Source organism: Sciurus vulgaris (genome assembly GCF_902686455.1).
Source record: "Sciurus vulgaris genome assembly, chromosome: 9".
NCBI lineage: Eukaryota > Metazoa > Chordata > Mammalia > Rodentia > Sciuridae > Sciurus > Sciurus vulgaris.
Window position 1 is genome coordinate 31,602,176 of NC_136469.1, and position 21,857 is coordinate 31,624,032.

Here is a 21,857-nt window from a genome sequence, read left to right on the forward strand (position 1 = left end):
AATCTTGGAGAGCTCACACACTGCTTCTCTCTCATACAAAGTCCCAGGAGAGTGTGGAGGAGGAAACACAATCCAGCCTAAGGAAAAACATAGGTAGGTTCAGCAGAAGGAAACCCAACATAGCAGTGAACTTTCTGCGTTACTTTCCTACTGCCTGTATTAAGCACCACATTGATTATTGTGAGAACCAGAGATACATTGACTTGATCTATATATTTAGCTCTAAGAGGAGGGGTGGCACATGCTTGGAATCCCAATGGCATGGAGGCTGAGGCAGGAGGATTGCAAATTTGAGGCCAGCCTCAGTCCTAAGCAACATAATGAGACCCTGCCTTAAAAAAAAAAAAAAAAAAAAAGAATATGAACAGAAATATAAATAGCTTCAAAGTTTATTGATAGGCTTAAGATTTCCTTTAAAAATAATCTTTATTTTTCTCATTACAATGTTGAATATGTTCACGATAGAAATTTTAGAAAAGATTGTCGGGGTCTTCAGGCGTTGGGACCTAGTAGATTGCCGGTGGGTTACGGAAGGTGTGTCCTTGAAGGGGATTTGGGAGTCTGACCCCTCCCTGTCCTCTTTCCTTTTGCTTCCTGCTCACCAGGAGGTGAGTACTTTTCTCTGCTATGTGCTTCCTGCTGTGATTTACTGCCCCATCACAGACCCCAAAGCAATGGGACCAAGTAATGGAAGACTAAAACCTCCAAAACTGTGAGCTAAAATGAACCTTTCCACTTTTTTTAAGTTGCTTATCTCAGATACTCACTGCAATAATGGAATTCTGACTAATTTAGTGATTATCTCACATTTCTGAACTGCAAGGACCATTTTGAATTCCATTGCTTTACTTGCGCAGAGTTTGAAGGGTTCCAGAAGCTACCCCCATGCAGCTGTCCAAAAAGGGCAAGTGGCAAATACATCGGTGATCAGTGTAAGAGCTCCTTTTTTGGAAGAAAAACTAACTTTTAGTGCTTTATTCAAATGTGAGGTCTTTTATTTGTCAATGGACTGTTAAGCTCAAAAAACTTGGTTTATCTCCTTAACCCTTGAATATGCATAGTATAAATATTGAAGCATTGAATTATTGAAATATGTGCTGAGTAAGAAATGAATTATAATTAAATCTAGTAACCTGAACGGTGATGTCCTTGTAATAATGAAGCACTGAACTTTGAAGAAGGAAATTCCCAACAGGTAGAAATCTTCACGTGAGTTATCTTGATTCTTGATGATAAATTTTTTTTTTTTTTTTTTTTTTTTTGGGTAGCAGGAATTGAATCCAAGGGTGCTTAACCACTGAGCCACATCCCCAGCCCTTTTTTGTATTTTATTTAGAGACAGGGTCTCACTGAGTTGCCTAGGGCCTTGATAAGTTTATGAGGATGGCCTCCTGATTCACCCTCCCAAGTCACTGGGATTATAGGCATGCGCCATCATATTACAATTGACACTTAGTAATTGTACATATGTATGGGGTCCAGCATGATATTTCAATATGTGTATATAATGTGCAATGATCAGATCAGCATATAATTGGAATATCCATCACCTCAAATGTTTATTATTTCTTGGCATTAGAGGAATTTAAATCTTCCTTACTATTTTTAAATATACACAAATAAGTGTTGTTAACCATAGTTATCCTACTGTGCTATAGAACACGAGTCATACACCCCTGTACCTGCTAACCATTCTCTCTCCATTCCTTTCTCCTCCACACCCTTCCAGACACTAATCTCTCTGCTTGTAGGAGATCAACTTTTTTTTTTTTTTTTTTTGGTGCTAGGGATTGACCCTAGGGCCTTGCACATGCCAGACAAGCACTCTTCCATCAAGCTATACCCCCAGTTTTAGGAGATCAACTTTTTAGCTTCTCTATATAAGTGAGAACATATGGTATTTGTCTTTTTCTTCCTGACTTACTTTGCTTTTAACATGATATTCTTCAATTCTGTTCATTTTGCTACAAAGGACAGAATTTGATTTTTGTGGCTAAATAGTATTCCATTGTGTGTATGTCTCACTTTTTCTTTATCCATTTATCCATTGATGGATACCTTGGTTGATTCCACATTTTGTCCATTATGAATAGTGCTTCAGTAAACATGGGAGTGCAGTATCTTCAACATACTGATTTTCTTCCCTTTGGCTATATACCCAGTAGTGGGATTGCTGGATCATATGGAAGTTTTATTTCTAGTTTTTTGAGAGGAGACTATCATTTTTAATAGCTGAGTAGTATTCCATTCTATGAGCAGGCAATAATTTAATCAGTTCTATGGCGTTGAAATTTGGGGAAAGGATTAAAATTTTTATGGGAATATTCATACATAATGGTAGAATAGTATAATTCTGCATACACATCAATATAGAACTTTGAATAACACTAAGAACACTGCCAATATTTGGATGAGGAAAATAACAGTTGATGTGTTCCTTCCTCTTTCATGCAAGTGTGATGCATGAGTAGGTGTTCTCAAGTGTCGCAGAGTAGGTGTCTAGTGTTCTGTATGTAGTGTTGACTGTTTAATAAATAACAGTAATGTTAACAATTTTGGGGGTTCAGCCTGTCATTCTTGGGCTAATTCTTTCCGACTGTTGTTCCATGTTCAGTTAATTTTGTTCTCTCCTGTCAAATTGATAGGGAACAAGACATATAAAATTCCCTGCCTTCATGGAGTAGAAGAAAGTAATAAAAGTATGCTGTGATTTCCGGTATGAAAAAAATAACAGTAGGGTACAGAAACAGAATGATGACCTCTGTCTGCTAGGGTTGGATTTGGTGTGTCCCCCAAAAGCTCATGTGTGGAAGACGTGGTCCCCATGCAGTAATGTGCACAGTGGTGCTTTCAGGAAATGACTGGATCATGAAGCCTCTAACTTCATCAGTGGATTATCCACTGGGTGGATTAATAATTTGAATGGACTAGCTGGAGGAGGTAGGCGGGGCATGGTTAGGGGCAGTATGTCACTGCGGGTGTCCCAATCAGGACTGTATCTTATCCCTGGCTCCTTCCTCTCTTTCTCTCTGCTTCCTAATTTCCGTAAGGTGAGTTCCAGGCCATGCCCTTCTACCACGTATTCTGCCTCATCTCGGGCCCATAGCAATGGAGCCAGCCAACCATGGACTGAAACCTCTGAGGCTGTGAGTCACAATAGACCTTAGCTACGCCAGGTTGTTTATGTCAGATATTTTGGTCACAGGAACACATAAGCTAACACAGTGTCCTTGTGTATGTGCACACGTGCGTGTGGGCGAGCACGCAGAGAGTAACACTGAAGCCGAGTGACTCTTTCCCCCGTAGAGCAGCGCTTGGGTGGTTCAGAGCATTTGGCAGCCCCGAGGATCCCAGGGCAGCTGTGGTCCACCGGGGAAGCGTGGCAGCAGGTACGCCAGCTTTGGGAGTCATGCCTTCTGTAAGTGCTCTGTGGGTGCAGAGTTGCCACATGGACAAGCACACAGCAGAGAAGACCGAATCCCTAAGCCACAGGTAACTGAGCAGTTCTAGCTTCTTTGAAGACACTGAACTGATGAGGTGGCACTGACTCTAACTCCATGCTTATGTGACAAGTTCTTTGCAAATGTCTGAAACACTTTACAGGTGAGACTGATATCAACCACAGGCGGGTGTAACCAATGTGTCGCATGCATGGGTTTCTAGAAAACAACTGTAATAGGGAAGATGTGAAAGCACACTTCGTTTGTTCCACCATTAAGCTTCTCTTTAATTCTTTGCACAGAGATAAATTGCTTTAAGGGTAATGCCAAATTTTATTTAGTTTTCTGAACTTTTGGGGTCATCTCTAAAATTAAAAAGGAGTATCAATATTAAATTCAGTACCAAGGATTTTAAAATATTTCAGCCATGCAGTACACTGCTACTGGGGTAAGTCCGCTGCACTATTCCAGTCCTAGTGAATAGTTAATGCCTTGAACTACTCCTATGACCACAGGTTGCCAGGCCACCAAATATCGAAGCCAATCCAGTATTTGTCCATACAAAAAATGTGTGCGTTCCCAGCTGAGACTCTGTTAAGGAGGCTGTTCTATATACAACCAAGTAACAGAAATATTCATAAATATATAATATAATAAGCAAATATAATGAGCATAATGAATGTTTCCTTTCTTGCTAATTCTATGTGCTCAATTAAAAGTTCTTCCTGTGCTGTCATGGTGTTGTGTGCAGACCCAGCTGCTAAGAAGTCTGCGGCAGGAGGATTGCTTGAGCCCAGGGGTTTGGCACCAACTTGGGCAAAATAGTGAGGCAGTGTCTCTTTATTTAATTAATTAATTTCTTTTTTGGTACTGGGGATTGAGCTCCGGAGCACTCCATCACTGAGCCACATTCCCAGCCCTATTTTGTATTAATTTAGAGACAGCATCTCACTGAGTTGCTTAGGGCCTTGCTTTTGCAAGGCTGGCTTTGAACTCGCCATCCTCCTGCCTCAGCCTCTGGAGCTGCTGGGATTATAGGCGTGCACCACTGCGCCCAGCTATCATCACTAATTTTATAACCAAGGTTTGCATATTGCAGTCTTACAAGTTATGAATTGGAAGCTGTTCTGGACTCTCTCCTCATCTACATCAGGGACAGTGGATGGAAAGGAAGGAGGGGACAGGGTCTTGCGCCGTCAGCCCTGAGTTGGCTGCAGCGGCACTGACTTTCAGCTGCAGGCCGGGCCTGTGAGTGGATCAGGTGGCTGCTGAGCTGGTCTCTGTTGCACAGCATGGCCTGAGCTCCAAAGGCCCGGATGCTGCCTCCTGTTCTCATGCCCAACATGGCAGTCTCCACCTTTGCTGTGCCAGGGATGGTGCACTGCTGTCGGCAGCCACCCTGAGACCAGACAGTCAGGGCTGCTGAGGAGGCAGGAGCAAGGAGGCTGCTTCCTTAGCTTGAAAGGGTTAGGCGACAGTTAGTAAGTGTGTCTTGTGGAAAGAGAGTATGCGGCAGAGGCCCTCAGTGCCCTTCTGCATAAGGGGGGACTTGCCATGAGCTGAGTCTGTTTCCTGTCAATGTCATTATCACCAGGGTCTAGCCTAAGAGATTAGGCATGCTAAGGAATCTAAAAAGCTAAAATCCAGGGTGGGGAGAAACCTACTCTTTTCTGGTGGTAATCAAGTTTGGTACACCCTAAAAATATTCCTCTATAGTCTAATTCACATTTGGTGCTTTTAAATTTCCCAGTTTTTCTATTGATAAAGGTGCCCACCTATTCAGCCCAACCATTTAAATATCAGTCCATCTATTCGTCCATCTGTCTGGATTATTCTTCTGTAGAATTTACTTATCTTTTACATTGTCTCATCAGATTTCCATTAAATCCCTTAATGTGGAAAAGATAAACACAAAGAGTAGGATACTGGGGAATATTCCCTCACCAGAATATTAATCATGTAGGCACAGACAAGAAAAGAGATTTTAAATGTTTTGAAATAGGTTGCTAGAGACAACAAAAAGTTTTCTGCTGTAACTCTACAAAGATAATGAAGAGCACATCCCTAGACATTTAAGATACGTGTATAACGCTTTTTAAAAGGATACGGGTTACTGATCATCCTCTTCAAGTCGACTTTCTCTTTGCAGTAAGGGCAGGTCTGCTTCTTACCAACAATACACCAACCTCGGATGCAGAATTCGTGAAAGCTGAAGCCTGTTGTTAGGGAAGCTTCTGGATATTCAGTGGCAACATCTGGCTCAGGGAGATGTGAAAATGATCACCTTTACAGGCCAGTGGTGGAGGACGAGAATGGCTGTCAGTCATGGCTGGATGGTACACAGTGCTTCTGCAGGGCCTTCTCTAGGACAAGGTGACCCCAAGGACGAAGAGCTTGGTGTGGGAGCCACCTTAGCTTTCTGACCCTGAGGAATCTACTCAGGTGCTTGCCTTGCTTGTTCCTGCCTCACTTGATTCTGGTAAGAGTCAGATAAAGGATGTGAGGATGCTTCTTTACAGAGGTGTCTCATGTGAGCCTACTGTATTTCACTACCTTCTTTATTTTCCGTTTCTCATGGGATCACCACAGCATCTCCCAATTCTACTTTGTGTGCCTTACTTGTGGTCTTCTGTGCACCCAGCCTTGTCTTAGACACTTTGGCAAGTTTAAATTATTTGTGGACATAAACTTATAGATATATCTTTTCTTTTCCCCCCTGTTTTGGTGCCAGGGATTGAACGCAGGGCCTCACACGTGCTAGGCATATGCTCTACCACTGAGCCGCACCCCATTTCTAAACTTACATATATTTTTATTGACTTTTAAAGTTTTTCTCAAATTTTTTTAATTACTGATAAGGAGCTAATTATTTTTAATTGAATATAAACTCAATTATCTGAACTTCTCAAACTCTAGCCATTTACAAATTCATCTGCATACATCACCCTTTCCAGAAAGTTGGACCTTTTGCTCTTAAGCTGAGAGTGAACCCTGTGGTTTTGCACAGTGCAGGGACTGATTCCAATGGATCATGACTTTCTGTGTACATACATGTCTCTCTTAGGCCACACCTTACCTGTGGGACTATGACTCACCCATCTCTGTGTCTCCAGCACCTGAAGGTCCGCAAGAAATATTGTCTGAATGAATATCTGAATGGATCATTCAAAATCAATTATTTTTGGAAAAAAAAGCATTTCAAGGTTCCCCACTATTGCAGATTTGAGCAAAATGAGATCCATCCTATTGATTTATTTACTTCTAAAATCACTGTTTCCAGTGTGATTTTCTGAGCCAAGATTACATGGTCTTCTGACCAGGCTGCTACACTCCCATGTTAATAGCAATGATGTAGAAGGTCCCTCCCTAACAAGGGGAGGACCACAGAGGAATAACCCCTTGAGGGTCATGTACACAATTCCTCAATCCTAGATCTCTGTGCAACTCAGAGTTTCCATTACTTTATGTTCTTGAAATTGGGGACATCTTTGCAATATGCTTGGATTAACAAAATGCTTATATTACAACAAAGATTTTAGACCAAAATCCATATAGCTCTTCATTTAAAAGGGATGGAGTAAAGGTCTCATCTTTCAGATGGGTTTGAAGGTCAGGGGTCATAGAGCCAGTACCAAAATATCCACTTCTCTTAACATGCTATTTCATCTTCAAAATCTTCATCCTGAAAAATCTGCTCATGGCAGAACTGGCACAGAGCAATACTTAGATAATCCCTGCTTGTTAATATGACTCACAGTTGCCCACTCCTCACTAATATGACTCATGCTAAAATGGGCCATTAAAAATACTCCCTGTAAGCACATTTAAAGGCGACTACATTTTAGATTACATATACACACATATGTACCACACTCTCTTAGGGCTTTTAAAGGTGGAAAGAGAAAATATTTCCACTTGCAAATGGAAGAAGGGGCTCTGTTCCAACATTTGCAAAGTAAATCATATTTAAAACTAAGGCCAGACTTGGAAAATTTTGACTTAGAATGATAGTTTTTTGGGAAAGGTAGCATACTGAAAAACCACTACAGAATTCCATATGGGATATCTTTGTGTTTCTTCCCTTAAAATTTTAAGGCTTAAATGTGGGAGAAAAGGCTCCTATTACATTTGAGATGCATTTGGACCAGTTTCTGATTCTATTCTCAGGATTGAATAAGTGGAAACCGTCCAAATTAAACAGAATTGAATCACAGGCCCTGCACATCGAAGGCATTAGGTATTAGTGACTGAATTAGGCGGGTGTCAGTGCTAAAGGACAGCTGGTGTAACCATCTCACGATGCCAGAACTTTGATCTGACTGGGTATACAGAGATAATGTTATAAAATTGATACTGTATTATAAAATAAAGATAAATGATGCTTTTTTATTTAGGAACAAATTCAAATATGGACTGTTGGCCAACCCAAACACAACTTAGATATCCATAGTCACATGCTTGGATGGCCCATGCTTCTTTTGGGGGTCTTGATGCCAGTATTTTTCAATGCACTGAGGCCCTTCTCAGGGGTGCCTGGCGTTCCCAGAGAATGCTGGTTTCCAGGTCCAGCTTGCCTGATACCTCCCACATCGAGATTCCTCACTCGGTAGCTGTCTGATGGAGGAGGAAACCATAGGCACAAGAGTCAAATGATTAAAGAGCAAGATGTCACATTTGGTCCTTTCTTTTGCAATCGAAGGTGTCCTGCTGCTTGTGGCATTATTATTTTTAAGACTTCTTCCCAGGAAAGGGCTTGGTTTTCTCCCTTGGCCACCCCTGTGATTCCTGTTTCTACAAGGGTTCCTGGGATTTTCTCTAGGCAAAGCACACTTTAGATTTCTTGATCCATTAAGTTTCAGACAACAGGCTGGGTGTAGTGGCACGCACCTGTAATCCCAGCAGCTCAGGAGGATCGTGAGTTCAAAGCCAGCCTCAGTGACTAAGTGAGGCCCTAAACAACTTTTTTTCAGACCCTGTCTGAAAAAAAATAAAAAATAAAAAATAAAAATAAAAACCGATGGAGATGTGGCTCAATGGTTAAGCAACCCTGGGTTCAATCCATGGTACAAACAAAAAGATTTAAACACTGGTCTCCCCTTGAATAGTCTTGAGTTCTTCCCTTCATCTGACACTTTGCTTGTGTGGTTTTTTTTTTTTGTTTGTTTGTTTGTTTGTTGTTGTTTGGTTTGTTTTGATTTTGGTGCTGGGGATGGAACCCAGGCCTTCATGCATACTAATGGTGCTCTATGCTATACCTCCAACCCCCAACATTTTACTCTTTTTCTCACCCCTTTAACCCCCTTCTTTCCCTGGTCCTTCTTGGCTATGGCTCACTTGGGGCTTCTACCAGCTTCCACAGGCAGCACCCTGCTCAGGACCCTGCAGCCTTTCTGGCCGTGTGGCATTAAGAGTCCTCTTTAAAAAGAAAATTACTGGCCAGGTGTGGTGATGCACATCTGTAATCTAAGTGACCCAGGAGGCTGAGGCCAGAGGATTGCAAGTTCAAGGCCAGCCTCAGCAACTCAGCGAGACTCTGTCAAAATAAAAATAAAAGGGCTAGGGATATAGCTCAGTGGTAAAGCACCCTTGGGTTCAATCCCCAGCACCGTCACCCACCCCCCAAAAAGGAAATTACTGGAGTTCTTTTAATCGGCAGTTCCTTCATCAGCAGAGCTATCAGAAAGTCTCTAAAGACTGGGCTGGAGGACAAAGGTCTGGGATCTGGAGATGGAAGCTAAGCAAGACAGAGGAGACAGAGGAGATGGGGACAGGAGGAGGAGAGGGAGGGAAGACAAAGGCCCGGGGAGGAGGAAGGCTACAGGTCCCTAGGGAAGGATACACGTGATTACATGACAGCTGGTAGGTGTTCTCAATGAGCCCTTCTTCATCAAGCTCCACGATGATCCTCTGCCCACAGACGGCGCAGATGTCATCAGCCAAGCTCCTCGTGGGCATCCCGCTGTCGCTGTAGAACTGGTGGGGGAAAACAGAGCACCGCTGGACAGGAGAGCAGCGGCCACTGGCTACAGGGCAGCCACGCCAGGTGCTGGGACAGGCAGCCCTTGGTGCGTGGCGTCTTCACAGCTTCTAAGTTGTTGAGAACTTGACATCGTTCCCCGAGGGAACCATGCTGCAGAGGAGTGAACGCTGCCAGGTGGAGCCCCGAATCCCAAGTGGGCCCCAAGTGATCATCACCTCTAACCACCCTATGAACCCTGGCATTTTGGGATGCCTTGAAATGAATTGCTTTCATCCAGAGTGGCAGTGCAGAATCCTAAGGGAAGCTTTCAGTTTATCCTTCAATTGGCCCTTCTCTTTATTCTCCTGGAGATTCCCTTGCAGAGATCTGGAGGAAAATCCCAGCACATTTTTCTTTTTTTTCCCTCCCTGATTCCCACATTCTGACTGGGACACACAGACTACTCCCAACTCTAACTTGGAATGCTGTGTCTCCTAGTACTGTGGATGGGAGGTGGTTCTCAGCATTGGCAGCACATTAGCGTTCCTAGGAAGTACTTATTTAAAGAAAGAAAATATTCATTTTATAAAGTTGATTTAAAGAAAACAGCACAAACATAGCACAGACCACCCATGTGCCACACACTCTATTTCCTCTAGTATTATTTCTTTGATTTATTTTAAGGACTTGACCCAGACATTGTGGGGACTGGCGTGTTAGAAACCTGCAGGGAAGGCTAGCGGGCTGGAGACGCTGGTCAGAATTGGTGCTGCTGTCTTGAAGCAGGTTCCTTCTTCTCCAGGAAGCCTCAGGCTTTGCTTTTTAGGCCTTTAATTGATTGGATGAAGTTCGCCCATATTATCAAGGGTAATCTCCTTTGCTTAAGTCAGCTGATGACAGAAGTTAATTATATCCATAGCTTCCCTTCATAGCAACATCTGGACCAGTGTTTAACGAACAACTGAGCACCACAGACCAGGTGAATGGACACATGAAGTTTAACCATCACAACCTCCATGAGGAGCATCAGTTATGTGGAATTATTCCTCCTGGATTTATCTATTCTCCATAAATTTATTTGTTTATTTGGTCACTTATTTATATGAATATGGTCATATGGCTATTTATTTTATACTTGGCTCTGTGGGACTTGGGATCTGGAATGTCCTCCCAAGGCTCATGTGTAGAAGTCTTAGTTCCAATGCAGCAATGTTTAGAGGTAGGACTTTCAGGAAATAATAGGATCATGAGGGTTTTAGCCTCATCAGTGCATTAATCCATTTGATGGATGTTTTAGTCAGTTTTTTTTTTTTTTTTTTTTTTTTTTTTACCTGATGAGAACAATTTCAATGAGGAAGAGTTTCTTTGAGACTCTTGGCTTCAGAGGTTCAGTCCATGACCAGGTAACTTCATAGCTTTGGGACTGAGGCGTGGCAAATCATGATGGAAGAGCAATGGGCGAAAGTGGCTTAGGACATAGAAACTAGGAAGCAAAGGGAGACCTCTGCTCACCAGGGACAAAATTGAATCCCAAAGTCACATCCCCTGTGACTTGCTTCCACCAGTCACACCCTACCTGCCTTTAGTTAATCCATCAGTGAATTGATCCACTGATTAGGGTACAGTTCTCTTAATCTAATCATTTAATCTCTGAAAATTCTTGCATTTGAGCTTTGGGGGATGATTCACATCTAAACCATAACAATGAATTAGTAATTTGAATGCACTATTGGGTGGTGTTGGAAACTGTAGGCAGGATGGGCATAGTTGGAGAAAGTAATTCACTGGAGGTGTGTCCTTGGGGATTATATCTTGTCTGTTGCCCCTTTCCCTCTCTCTCTGTTGCCATGGGCTGAGCAGCTTTCTTCTACACACCTTTCTACCATGGTATTCTGCCTAACTTCAGGCCCAAAGAAATGGAGCCAGCTAACCATGGACTGAAACTTCTGAAACCCTGTGTTAGAATAAACTTGTCCTCCTTTAAGGTGTTTTATTAGGTATTCTTGTCACAGTGATGAAGAGTTCACTAACAGTGTTATAACCCAGCACTGCTACTATTTTGTGGTTCAACTTCCAGCTTTGGCTACAAGGAGCACTTCTGGTTTGCTCCTGTGGCTCTTTGACATCCGCGTCCTTGTGGGGAGTTTTGGTCTTGGTCTTACTTTCTAGTACTACAGGATGCTCCAGGCTCTTGCATATTCCTTGTTCAGATCTATAATGAAGTCATTTCCCCAAGAAGCCCTGGTTCCTTTTATTGTAGAATGGTACTAGAAACCAACACCTGGGTACTAGGTGTGTTACTGGACTGTCATTGCTTCTGGAACCTCTTAGCTGACAGAACAAGGAAATATATCTGTGTGTACCAGCTGTGTATGTACACATACCTATAAATGCTTCTATATGTACGTCCTCTTTAAGCTAAACAGGAATTCACACTAACATCTCTTAATTCATTCTAATTCATTACTATACAGATCATTCTAGCCTCTTCTCTTTGCTTGGCTGGAATCTCTCATTAAGATGGTGAGAAACCTAGCTTCCATTATTAGCCATCCACTTACTGGTTTACTTTCAGAATACATGAATAGTAGTAACAAAATTGTTAATCCATAGCCTTAGGGCAATGGGCAATGACTTTATCAATTAGAGTACAGTGCTTATGCACAATTCCTTTTGCTTTTAGTCTTATAATCTCCATGCATTGCAGTTACTTGGGATATCACATTCTGCCCCCCTTTTCAGTGAGGTAATTTCACTTATTTGTAATGCACGTAGATTCTTTTGTCACACTCTACATTGGGTTTCTCTGACCTCTGATATAATTTTTAAATTTTGCATGCATAAAGGTTCATCTTTTCTGTGACATAGTTTTATGGGTTTTGAAAAATGCATAGTGTCATGTATCCACCATTCTAGTATCAAACAGAAGTTTTCCACTAATATAAAAAAATTCCCTGTGCTTCACCTATTAAACCTTGCTCCTTCCCTAAGGCCCTGGCAACCCCTGATGTGTTTAGCAGTTCTGTGGTTGTGCCTTTTCCAAAATGTCATATAAATGGAATCATACAGCATGGAGCCTTTTTGGACAGGTTCCTCTTCCTCAGCAATATGCATTTAAGATTCATCCCCGTTTTTGGATGGCTTAATAGTTCATTCCTTTTCCTAAGGAGTCTTTTAAAACAAAGCAGATGCACTGGCTTCACTCCCAGAGATTCTGACTTAATTGATCTGTTGTGGGCTCAGGCACTGGTATGGGAAGAGCCCTTGCTCCCCCTTTGCTTCTTTCTTCCCTCAATCCCAGCGCGCGTGCACGTGTGTGCACATACACACATACACACACCATTGGTCTAAGTCATTGGTGGCTGTGCCAATAGCTTGGGGCAGTGACTTTTACAGATCTGGCAAGTGGAATGAAGATGACAGAGGATGACAAGGTGTTGAGGACCAGAGGTGTGAGATCAGGTGAGAAGTCTGCAGAAAGCTGGTGCTTAAACGCTTGGCCGTCTCACCAGGCGAAGTCCTGGAACAGAGCACGCGCGATCCTTCTCGTCCTCTCCTGAACAAGCACAAGAGGCTTTGGGAATTGTCATGGGGGAGTGACTTCTTGCTTTTGCTGGAAATGAGAGTGGAAATGCTCCTCCGGTGCTCACTTTGGACCTGGTAAGAAAGGCAGTCGACCCACAGAGGACACCCGCAGAGGAATTCTGAAGGCCATGAACTGCACCACAGCAGTCGGGTCGCAGACTCCAGAGGAGGGTCTAATTGAGCCTTTGGTGGAGCGGAAGGACGGGTGAAGATGAAGTCGAGGTCATGTCCATTTAGGTTCTGCCCCACAAATGGGAAGAGGACAGTCAAGAAGTCCACTCCTCTCTTGCTATGTACATTAATTTTGTCGCTGCCCGCAGCAACAATCCCACGGATATTTGTTACCGCCTGCAGCAACAATTGCGCGGGTATTTATCGGAGATGGACTGGAAATGAACTACTTCTATTCCTGAGCTGCTTCCTTGCTTGCTTGCTTATTCTCTAGCTTATAGAGGAAGAGAGGCTTGCTTGATTTTAGAGGAAGAGAGGCTTTGAGAGGAAGATAGGCTTTGCTTATAGAGGAAGTTTTAGAGAAAGACAGGCTTCTATGCTTATCAGAGATCTGTTTCTTCTTAGAGTTCTGCTGCTTCTTCTTAGAGGTGCGTCCTGCATCCTGTGAACTAAAGGTTCATACTAGAGGTGCGTGCTAAAGGGGCTGTCTATCTGAGGTGCTTCTTAGTGATGCATCCGCGTACTTCGATCTGTGATCTGCAACCTAGAGGTGTGTTCTCAGTTCTCCGCCCAGTGATCTGCCATCTGCTTTCTGTCTGCTGCCTCCTGCTTGCTGCTTACTGCTGCTGCTTTCTGCTTGCTGCTCCTTCTCTCTGCTAGCTGCTTCTTTTATTTGCTACCTAATGCCCGCTTATATTCCCTCCAGGAGGTGGAGGGTGGGGCCACGCCAGTTGAGATCAGGTGAGGAGCCAGCTGCCCTATCACGGCAAAGGTTAAAATGAGCAGGCACGAGCAGGAGCACTTGGGAACACCTGTGCACGCGTTGTGTGCATGGACTTAATTGAATACGGCCAATGATAAATCACCTGGGTGTGCTTATATTAACCTCCTTACCGCCAATGTGATCAAAACAACTTCTGGCTGGCTGCCAGGCGCCATCTTGGCATAGCCCCCATGGCATAGCCCCCAACAAATTTTTCCATTTTGCATCTGGCTATGTACCCAGAGACATGTAGAGGACACGATGTGGAATACCTGAAACCTGAAGCCCTTTGTTTGGAAGCACATGTGCATGTGCCAGGCACAGATGAATGTTCCTAAGATTTGAACCTGGAACCCATCTAATCAGAAAGTATATCCATTCCAAATTTCAATTTTCAGAGAGTTTGGGAAAAAAACCCACAACTATTTGAGATTTAAAACAAATTCTAGTCACCAACATACAATATACAGTCAGAACACATTTAGCACATTTTTCTATCTTCTATTTCTTCAGATGCTGTGTTATAATAACCAATCTTTATGATAAGTATTACCCTAAGTTATTGTTGAGTGTGAAGTGTTTTATGTAGGATCAAGTGTGGTTTGATTTTCAATGATGGGGATCAAATCCAGGACCTTATGCTTGTTAGGCAAGTGTTCTCCTACTTAGCTATATTCAAGTCTCTCAAATAAGATTTTTATTCGCATTAGGCAGCATATTTTTTCCAGGCAGAGATACAGGGTTTATTTATTTTTTTTTATGACTGATCTTTTTTTCTTTTGTACCAGGACTTGAACCCAGGGTTGCTTAACCACTGAATCACATCCCTAGACCTTCTTTAGCTTTATTTTGAGACAATGTTTCACTAAGTCCTTAGGGCCTCACTAAGTTGCTAAGACTGGTCTCAAATTTGCAATCCTCCTGCCTCAGCCTCCTGAGTTGCAGGAGTTACAGGTGTGCACCACTGCACCTGGCAGGTTGATCGTTTATTAATCCTTTAAATGTTGCCAACTATAGGATGCTAGATATGATGACTCAAATAGCATATTTCAGAAGATGCCTTATTCCCCCACCATTCTGTATATAAAATGTACTTTCCAATTAATTAAAAAAGAATTTTTTGATGCAAGGAGAATCCAGGGAACAATGAGATTAGAATAATCAAAATAGAACCAAAGGAAATTTGGCAGATATGTAAGATGAGATCATTTCTCCTTGTGTCATAAGTGGTTTTAAACAACGAAAGCCATACTTACCCCGATAGTAGAAGCCATGTAATCCGAGCAGATCTCGGCAAAGTCTCTCCCCATTACTCCATAGTAGAGGCCATAGAACAAGGATACAATGCCAAAATCCATGGAATCTCTAGCTTTGATTCTATGGAAAACAGTAAAAGGAAATAATGAAGTGGCCTTGGGGGAACAGAGCAGAGCTGGAGCTTGGAAAATATCTCCTGCCATAGTGTGTAAAATGAGCCCTGTGGATATATACTTTTTTGTTTATTTATTTATTTATTTTTTAAATGAAGGATTTTTAAATTCTCTAAATTCCTTTCCGACTGTACCACTCAGTTTCAATGGACAAAGGAATCCTTGAATAGTCCCCTTTATTCTCAGGTGATATGTTCTGAGATCACCAGCAGATGCATGAAATTGGACCAGTGCTGAACTTTATATGCACTATTTTTTTCCACACACATACTTAAGAGAAAGTTTAATTTATCAATCAGGCACAGTAAGAAGTTAACAATGATAACTGATAATAGAATAAGTGCAACAATCTAGTATAATAAAAGTTTGTGCTTTGAGGTCATTATTAAATAAAAGAAGGATTACTTGAACACAAACGTGGTGATATCATGACAGAAGATCTGGTAACTGAGTTGATTACTAAGTGACTAATGTGAGGGTAGCATATATAGCATGGATACACTACACAAAGGGGTGATTTACATCCTGAGTGGGATGGTACAAGATTTCATTAGGCTACTTAGGACAGTGTGCAATTTAAAATTATTTATTTCAGGAATTTTCCATTTAATATTTAGGATTACAGTAGACTGTAGGTAATTGAAACCAAAGAAGGTAAAACCACAGGTCAAGGGATCCTACCAGAGTTCTTCAGTGTTTCTTAGGTTTTCGGTGTTAGATAAGCCCATTCTAACCAGGAGTCTGAAGGTCGGTTGAATGTAGAAAAGTCTCCATGTCTAGGCCACACACAGCTCAATTACATCAGAATCTCTGGGGATGGGACCTGTCAGCAAGGATTTTTAAAGCTCCTGTACATCAGGTGATGCAAACGGATAGCTAATGTTAAAAAACATTAGAGAGATGCTTTGCACCATGAAACCCAGATTAGAATCGCCTGGGGAAATCTAAAAATATACTGGTGCATGAGTGGCCCATCATGAGGACTCCATCTTAACTGGTCTGGGTGGGGTCTGGACAGTAGTATTTTTCAAGATCCTGCAGGTTACTATCGTACAGGAAGAGTATAGCCCTTAGATTCTAGAGTGCCTTCACATACTTCATATACAAATGTTTTAAATATTATTCTCATGTGAAAACATGCCGACTTAGAGAGAAACATTATTTGCTTCACATGACAGTTGGCCCATAACAAAGCTAGGAATTAAGCTCAGATTTTGAGACCCTTTACTATCTTGCCATTGTTTCTATGCATGAACAACAATGACAAAATTTCCTGCAAGTTGAATTGTATTTCAAATACACTAGGATTCTCTGGGATGATGCCCCTCCTTTTTAAGGGAAAGAGCTCTTTCAACAAGTGAATAATTAGCCTTTATTAATTTAATTGATGAATCTTAATCCTTGCACATTTACTCTGTTAACTTTGTAGGACAATCTCCAGTGCCTGGGTGGCTGGCTGGGACTCACTGACTCAGGAGACAGTGGGGCATGGAGCAGGGTTGGGTGGTCTGTGTCTGGAATCTCTTTTTGATTGCTTTTGTACTCTGTTAATTTAAGGAGAACATGGTAAAGACAGAGAGCTTTGTAGATTAGGAGATGCAGATTTGTGTGTTTGTGTGTGTGTGTGTGTGTGTGTGTGTGTATGTGTGTGTGTGTGATGTGAACCAGGATTTCCAACACAGGCGGTGGTTTATCCTTTCAGGATTTGCCTGGGTGCATTTGTGGATTAGGGCAGTGGAGGGATAAGGACCATCTTCCCTCCACCTGCAGGGCAGTTTGGATTTAAAAGGTCATTGATAAAAAGTATAGTAACAGACCTGTGGCTCATAGAAAAGAATCTTAATACCAGAACAACCATTAGCAGTGAAAAAATAGCTCCCTCCCAGTCTGAAGAGTTCAATTCTTGCTATGCCTTATTGTAGGAGAGTTCACGGATAAGGATCTTAAAAATCTTCTGAAGCTACGGTCTTGGGACAACCTTAGTCCCAAGTGATTTAATGAAAATCTTTAGGAATATTTTTATGTTCACAAAAATAAAGCGTTATAGATATATGCCTTTAAAAAGTGTCTTTCTGAACTGTCTTAAACTATCGTAATAGATCTGGACAATTACTTGCAGTCCTTTTCTTCTACAAATGCTAGGAAGCCCCTTTCAGGAGGTTCCATAAAACACTTGTAAAACCATCTTTAAAAATGGGCTTTTCCGATAGCAATGCAGGGCTGTTTTCCTTTTTTGATTTTATAAGTTGAAGTTTGCTGATTTCTGCTTTAATTTCTGTTATGGTCTCAGATCAGAATAACTTCCATGTGCGAGGCGTTCTGGGGAATTTCATTTGCGCTTCTTTCAGAGCTGTGTGCTATGCAGGTCTCTGCTTCAGAGCACAGGCTGGGCCCACGGCCTCAGCTCTGCGTGTGAGAACATCACAGCACAACCCGGAACTCGGCAAGCCCCTTCCTAACGAAGCACAGATCTGAGTCACAGATGCCATTATCCCAGTTTCCATTATTTCTCGAAAGCTTTTCTCTTCTGTTATTCCTTTACTTCTTTTTCTTTCTAAGTACTCACTTCTTTCTTTTTTCAACTGTTACCAACAAAAGAGATTTCATGATACCAACAACAAAATTCTGGCATATCTCCATTGGAGACCAGTGTTGCCCAGTGGAAATATAGCTACAAACATACACTGCTAATGATATTTCAATTATGGAACCTCATGGCTCCTGGTGGTTCCGCAAGAGTCTATCACCTGGTGACATGGTAGCTGTCTTGTTTGTGTAAATACGCCATGTGAGGGCTGTACGAAGTTGCCTCACAACACTTTTCTCAAAACGTATTCCCATCATTAAAGTGATAGATACATGACTGCAATTTTAAATCTTTGGGTGTCCACATTAAAAAAGTAAAAAGAAATAGGTGAAATTTGTCCCACCTGCATTTAAAGTACTATCATTCCAACATGTATTCAATATGAATTTTTTCATACTGTTTTTGAAATCCAGTGTGTGTTTTACACTTAATGGAGCATTTTATTTCATCTTTAAAAAATGCTTCGTGGTCACATGACTACCATATTGGCCAGGGAAGTTTTAAGGAAGAAGATATGTGGAGGAGGTCTGAACTCCAGAATTTCAGAAGGGAAACTTGTAGTTCAGTCAGGATTACTCTACCACCACCGGAGACCCACATTCTCTAGTAATGTTTTAAATATGTAGATCAAGTATATAGATTATCTTTAAAGATCCTAGTTTAATTTTTTTTTTTTTCTTGTAGAGTGCTCCTTTTCTTGCTGTTCTAGGAATTCTCCTGATAATTAGATGATGTGTGGATATCTACTATAAAAATTCTGTGCATGGAGCATGACAGGGCCAGATGCTTCCAGATGAGAGGACAGAGTCAGGTGACTGTTTCAAGTGTGTTGGAGACAGCTGTGCTCTAAAGTGGAGACACTTACTTGAAAAATAAGTTGAATCCACACATTGTAAACATGATAGCCAAGTAACCCACAACGCCAAATGCATAGCTGAGTTTATAGATTAGAAGAAACCATTTGTAGACCAATCTGTGAAGGAAAAATAGGGAGAAACATGGAACGTGACATATTATAAGTATTTTATCTTTTTCAAACATTGTTACAAATCAATTTTTAGTTTCTAGAATTTGATGTAGTACATACTATACAGACTAAGTATGGAAGTATATACATGTAAATCTATTTGTGTGTGTGTGTGTGTGTGTGTGTACTGAGTTCTAGAATAATCTGCAATTTTAATCTAATAGCAGCAAGTAGATAAATGCTACTATCAGGATCATGTGTTTCTTTGTATAAACATTTTAGTTTCTTATGTCCCTCATTTAAAAAATGAACTTCAGGAAATGATCCTGTGCCTGGGACCCTGGCTTCCCCTCCCCACCCTCTCATGTGGCTAAAGGCTCAGCTTAGAGTGGTTTTGGCAGGAGTGCTTTGAGGCAGGCAAATTATCCTGAGAGAAGTCCAGAGAGGAGAGCTCCCCTCCAGCAGCCCCATCCTCTGGCACGAGCCCTTCCCTTCTTGGCTAGCTCCCCATTGGGGCCCAGGCACCAAAGGCTTAAGCTCTATGATGTCACTGTTGCAAGCTTTCATTGTCATTTTAAAAGATGCTTTGTCTTATCATGTTCCAGTGAGACGGGCCTTTCTGTACCCTTAAGGGTTAATGGGGCTTGCGACCAGCCTGAGAAACGAGTTGTCACCTCCATCACTTCTGCAGTGAAGTGCTTTCTCCTTTTCAAGACACTGACACCTGAGGGCCTCGTGTGCTGGCACGTCCTCCCTGGGTGCTCTCCTGTCCTGCAGGAGTGGCAGGCCATGGTGGACTCTGCAGAGCCAGGCACTTGGCTGCACTGGGTGGGCTTAAGGTGCTGTGAGGTGGGGCAGGCAGGGAGGGCTTTTGGGGTCTGGAGGCCACGGGAACACTTGAACCACAGGTTCTTTTGATTTGCTTGTGTTGTGCAGTTTGGATCACTGCTCAGTGCAGGTGGATCAAGGTGGGGGTTTCCTAAAAGGGGTGATGATGGGGAAGGTCTGAGGGGTCCTCCTGTCTGGTCCCGGCAGCCAGCCGGCACTAGGCTGTGTTCCTTGCACCCACATGTACTGGGCACGCCCTCTTCCTGCCTTGAGGGGCCTCTCTCAAAGTTGTGCTGAAATGCAAGAGGTTCCAGAACTAACAGCTTTTTGAACCGCAAGGTCTGTCTGTGCAGAGTATTTTGTTGATTTAATGAAGCCACCCCCAGCTGCTGGGAGCAGTAGCTTTGCGGTTGAGGCATCTTTGGTTGACCCTGGGCTTGCCCCTCACCGCTTGTGGAGTTTGGTCAACATACGGCATTCTTCCTATGACTGCCTTATTTGTAAAGTAAGGTTGACATACTGCCAGCTCTTGACATCCAAGCGAAGATTATGTGAGATGATGAATTCGTGTTTAAAAGACCTCATATGAACAGAAAATCACAGTATATATACACAATGGAATATTACTCAGCCTTAAAGAAGAATGAAATTATGGCATTTGCCAGTAAATGGATGGAGCTGGAGAATATCATGCTAAGTGAAATAAACCAATCCCAAAAAACCAAAGGCCAAATGTTTTCTCTGATATGCAGATACTAATTCACAATAAGCTAGGTGGGGGGCGGCTAGGGGAGAATAGAGGTACTTTGGATAAGGTAGAGGGGAGTGAAGGGAGGGAAGGGGATTTGGAGGTAGGAAAGATAGTAGAATGAGTTGAACATTAATACCCTATGTGCAGATATGATTACACAACTGATGTGATTCTACATCATGTAAACCAGAATGAGAAATTATACTCCATTTATACATCATGTATTAAAATGCATTCTACTGTCATGTAAGACTAGTTAGAACCTAAATTTTAAAAAACGTTAAAAAAAAAAAAAAAAAAAAAGACCTGGCGAATGCTTGTAATCCCAGTGGCTTGGGAGGCTGAGGCAGGAGGATTGCGAGTTCTAGGCTAGCCTCAGCAACTAAGCGAGGACCTAATCACTTACTGAGACCCTGACTCAAAAGCAAAAATAGAAAGGATTGGAGCTGTGGCTCAGCGGTTAAGCGCCCTGGGTTCTGTCTCTAATAACAACAATAATAAAAAGGCCTAGGACATTAATGCTCAATGTGCTTCATCATTGTTATGGACGTGTTAGATTTTCCACATTCCAGGCTTCATGCTTATTGGAATACAAGTTTCCAAAAATAGTAGAGTCCAGAACTTCCTCTCTACTCAAATGTACACCTCTGAAGCTGTTAAGCAATTGTGTTATTAGAGGCCAAGCAGCATCCAAATGAGAGCTTGACCTCGGGTTACAGCTGATGTGGCCAACCTCAGTTCTTTGTGGCTTGTGTGGCCTGTTTTTTTGAGCCTAAACTTCCTTGCTTGCCAAACAACCCAACTACAACCCAACTAAGTAGAGAGGAAATACACTTCCCCTTCTCTGGTACTCTGTTCCACAGCAGGGGCTTGGTGTGCTCTGGAGGAGGAACAGCTGAGTTTCAAACTCTGTTGGTGCTGGAGACCACTTCTTGGATTTGCCTTTTGCACGAATGTTGATTTGCTTTGCCTGCTTTCCTAACCTGGAAGGAAATCCTCTGCTTCCAAGGGGAAGGCAGCTGAGATCTGAGCCCTAAGATGTGACGCTACGGCCTACTCCCACTTACAGAGAGGGGCTCCTTCATCTTGCTGCTTTTCTGGAATAGGCCCTTGTGAGCCTCTCCCATTTTTGTCTCTTCAATGGTAGCTGGATCTAATGACAGCTCTTGGCTCTCAGATGTTACACTGGTGGGGCAGAGCTGGGCAGGCAGGAAGAAGCTGAGGTGGATGTGCTGTGTGCAGACGGTGTGGCACCTTGGCCATGTGAAATGTCAGCCATGAAGAATGATGAAGCGGCATGTGGTGTTTCTTGTAATGAAGTTGCTCCTCTGCACTGGGTGAGCTGATGTGCCCGGAAACGCTGTGTTTAGCTAGAG

The 21,857-nt window shown here is 42.4% G+C and overlaps 1 protein-coding gene across 6 annotated transcripts in view; it reads right to left on the bottom strand.

The window, feature by feature from the left end:
* Positions 1 to 1,393: 1,393 nt before the first annotated feature.
* Positions 1,394 to 21,857, bottom strand: part of RNF175 (ring finger protein 175) — a 44,883-nt gene continuing 24,419 nt past the window's right edge. For all 6 annotated transcript variants that reach the window (XM_079153447.1, XM_079153445.1, XM_079153448.1 and 3 more), the window contains 5 exons: positions 18,801 to 18,908; positions 15,175 to 15,295; positions 9,280 to 9,413; positions 5,548 to 5,649; positions 1,394 to 4,023 (listed from right to left, as the gene is read on the bottom strand). In XM_079153447.1, the coding sequence (XP_079009573.1) occupies positions 3,903 to 4,023; positions 5,548 to 5,649; positions 9,280 to 9,413; positions 15,175 to 15,295; positions 18,801 to 18,908 (586 nt within the window). In that variant the 3' untranslated portion in view covers positions 1,394 to 3,902. The remainder of the gene's footprint in view (positions 4,024 to 5,547; positions 5,650 to 9,279; positions 9,414 to 15,174; positions 15,296 to 18,800; positions 18,909 to 21,857) is intronic.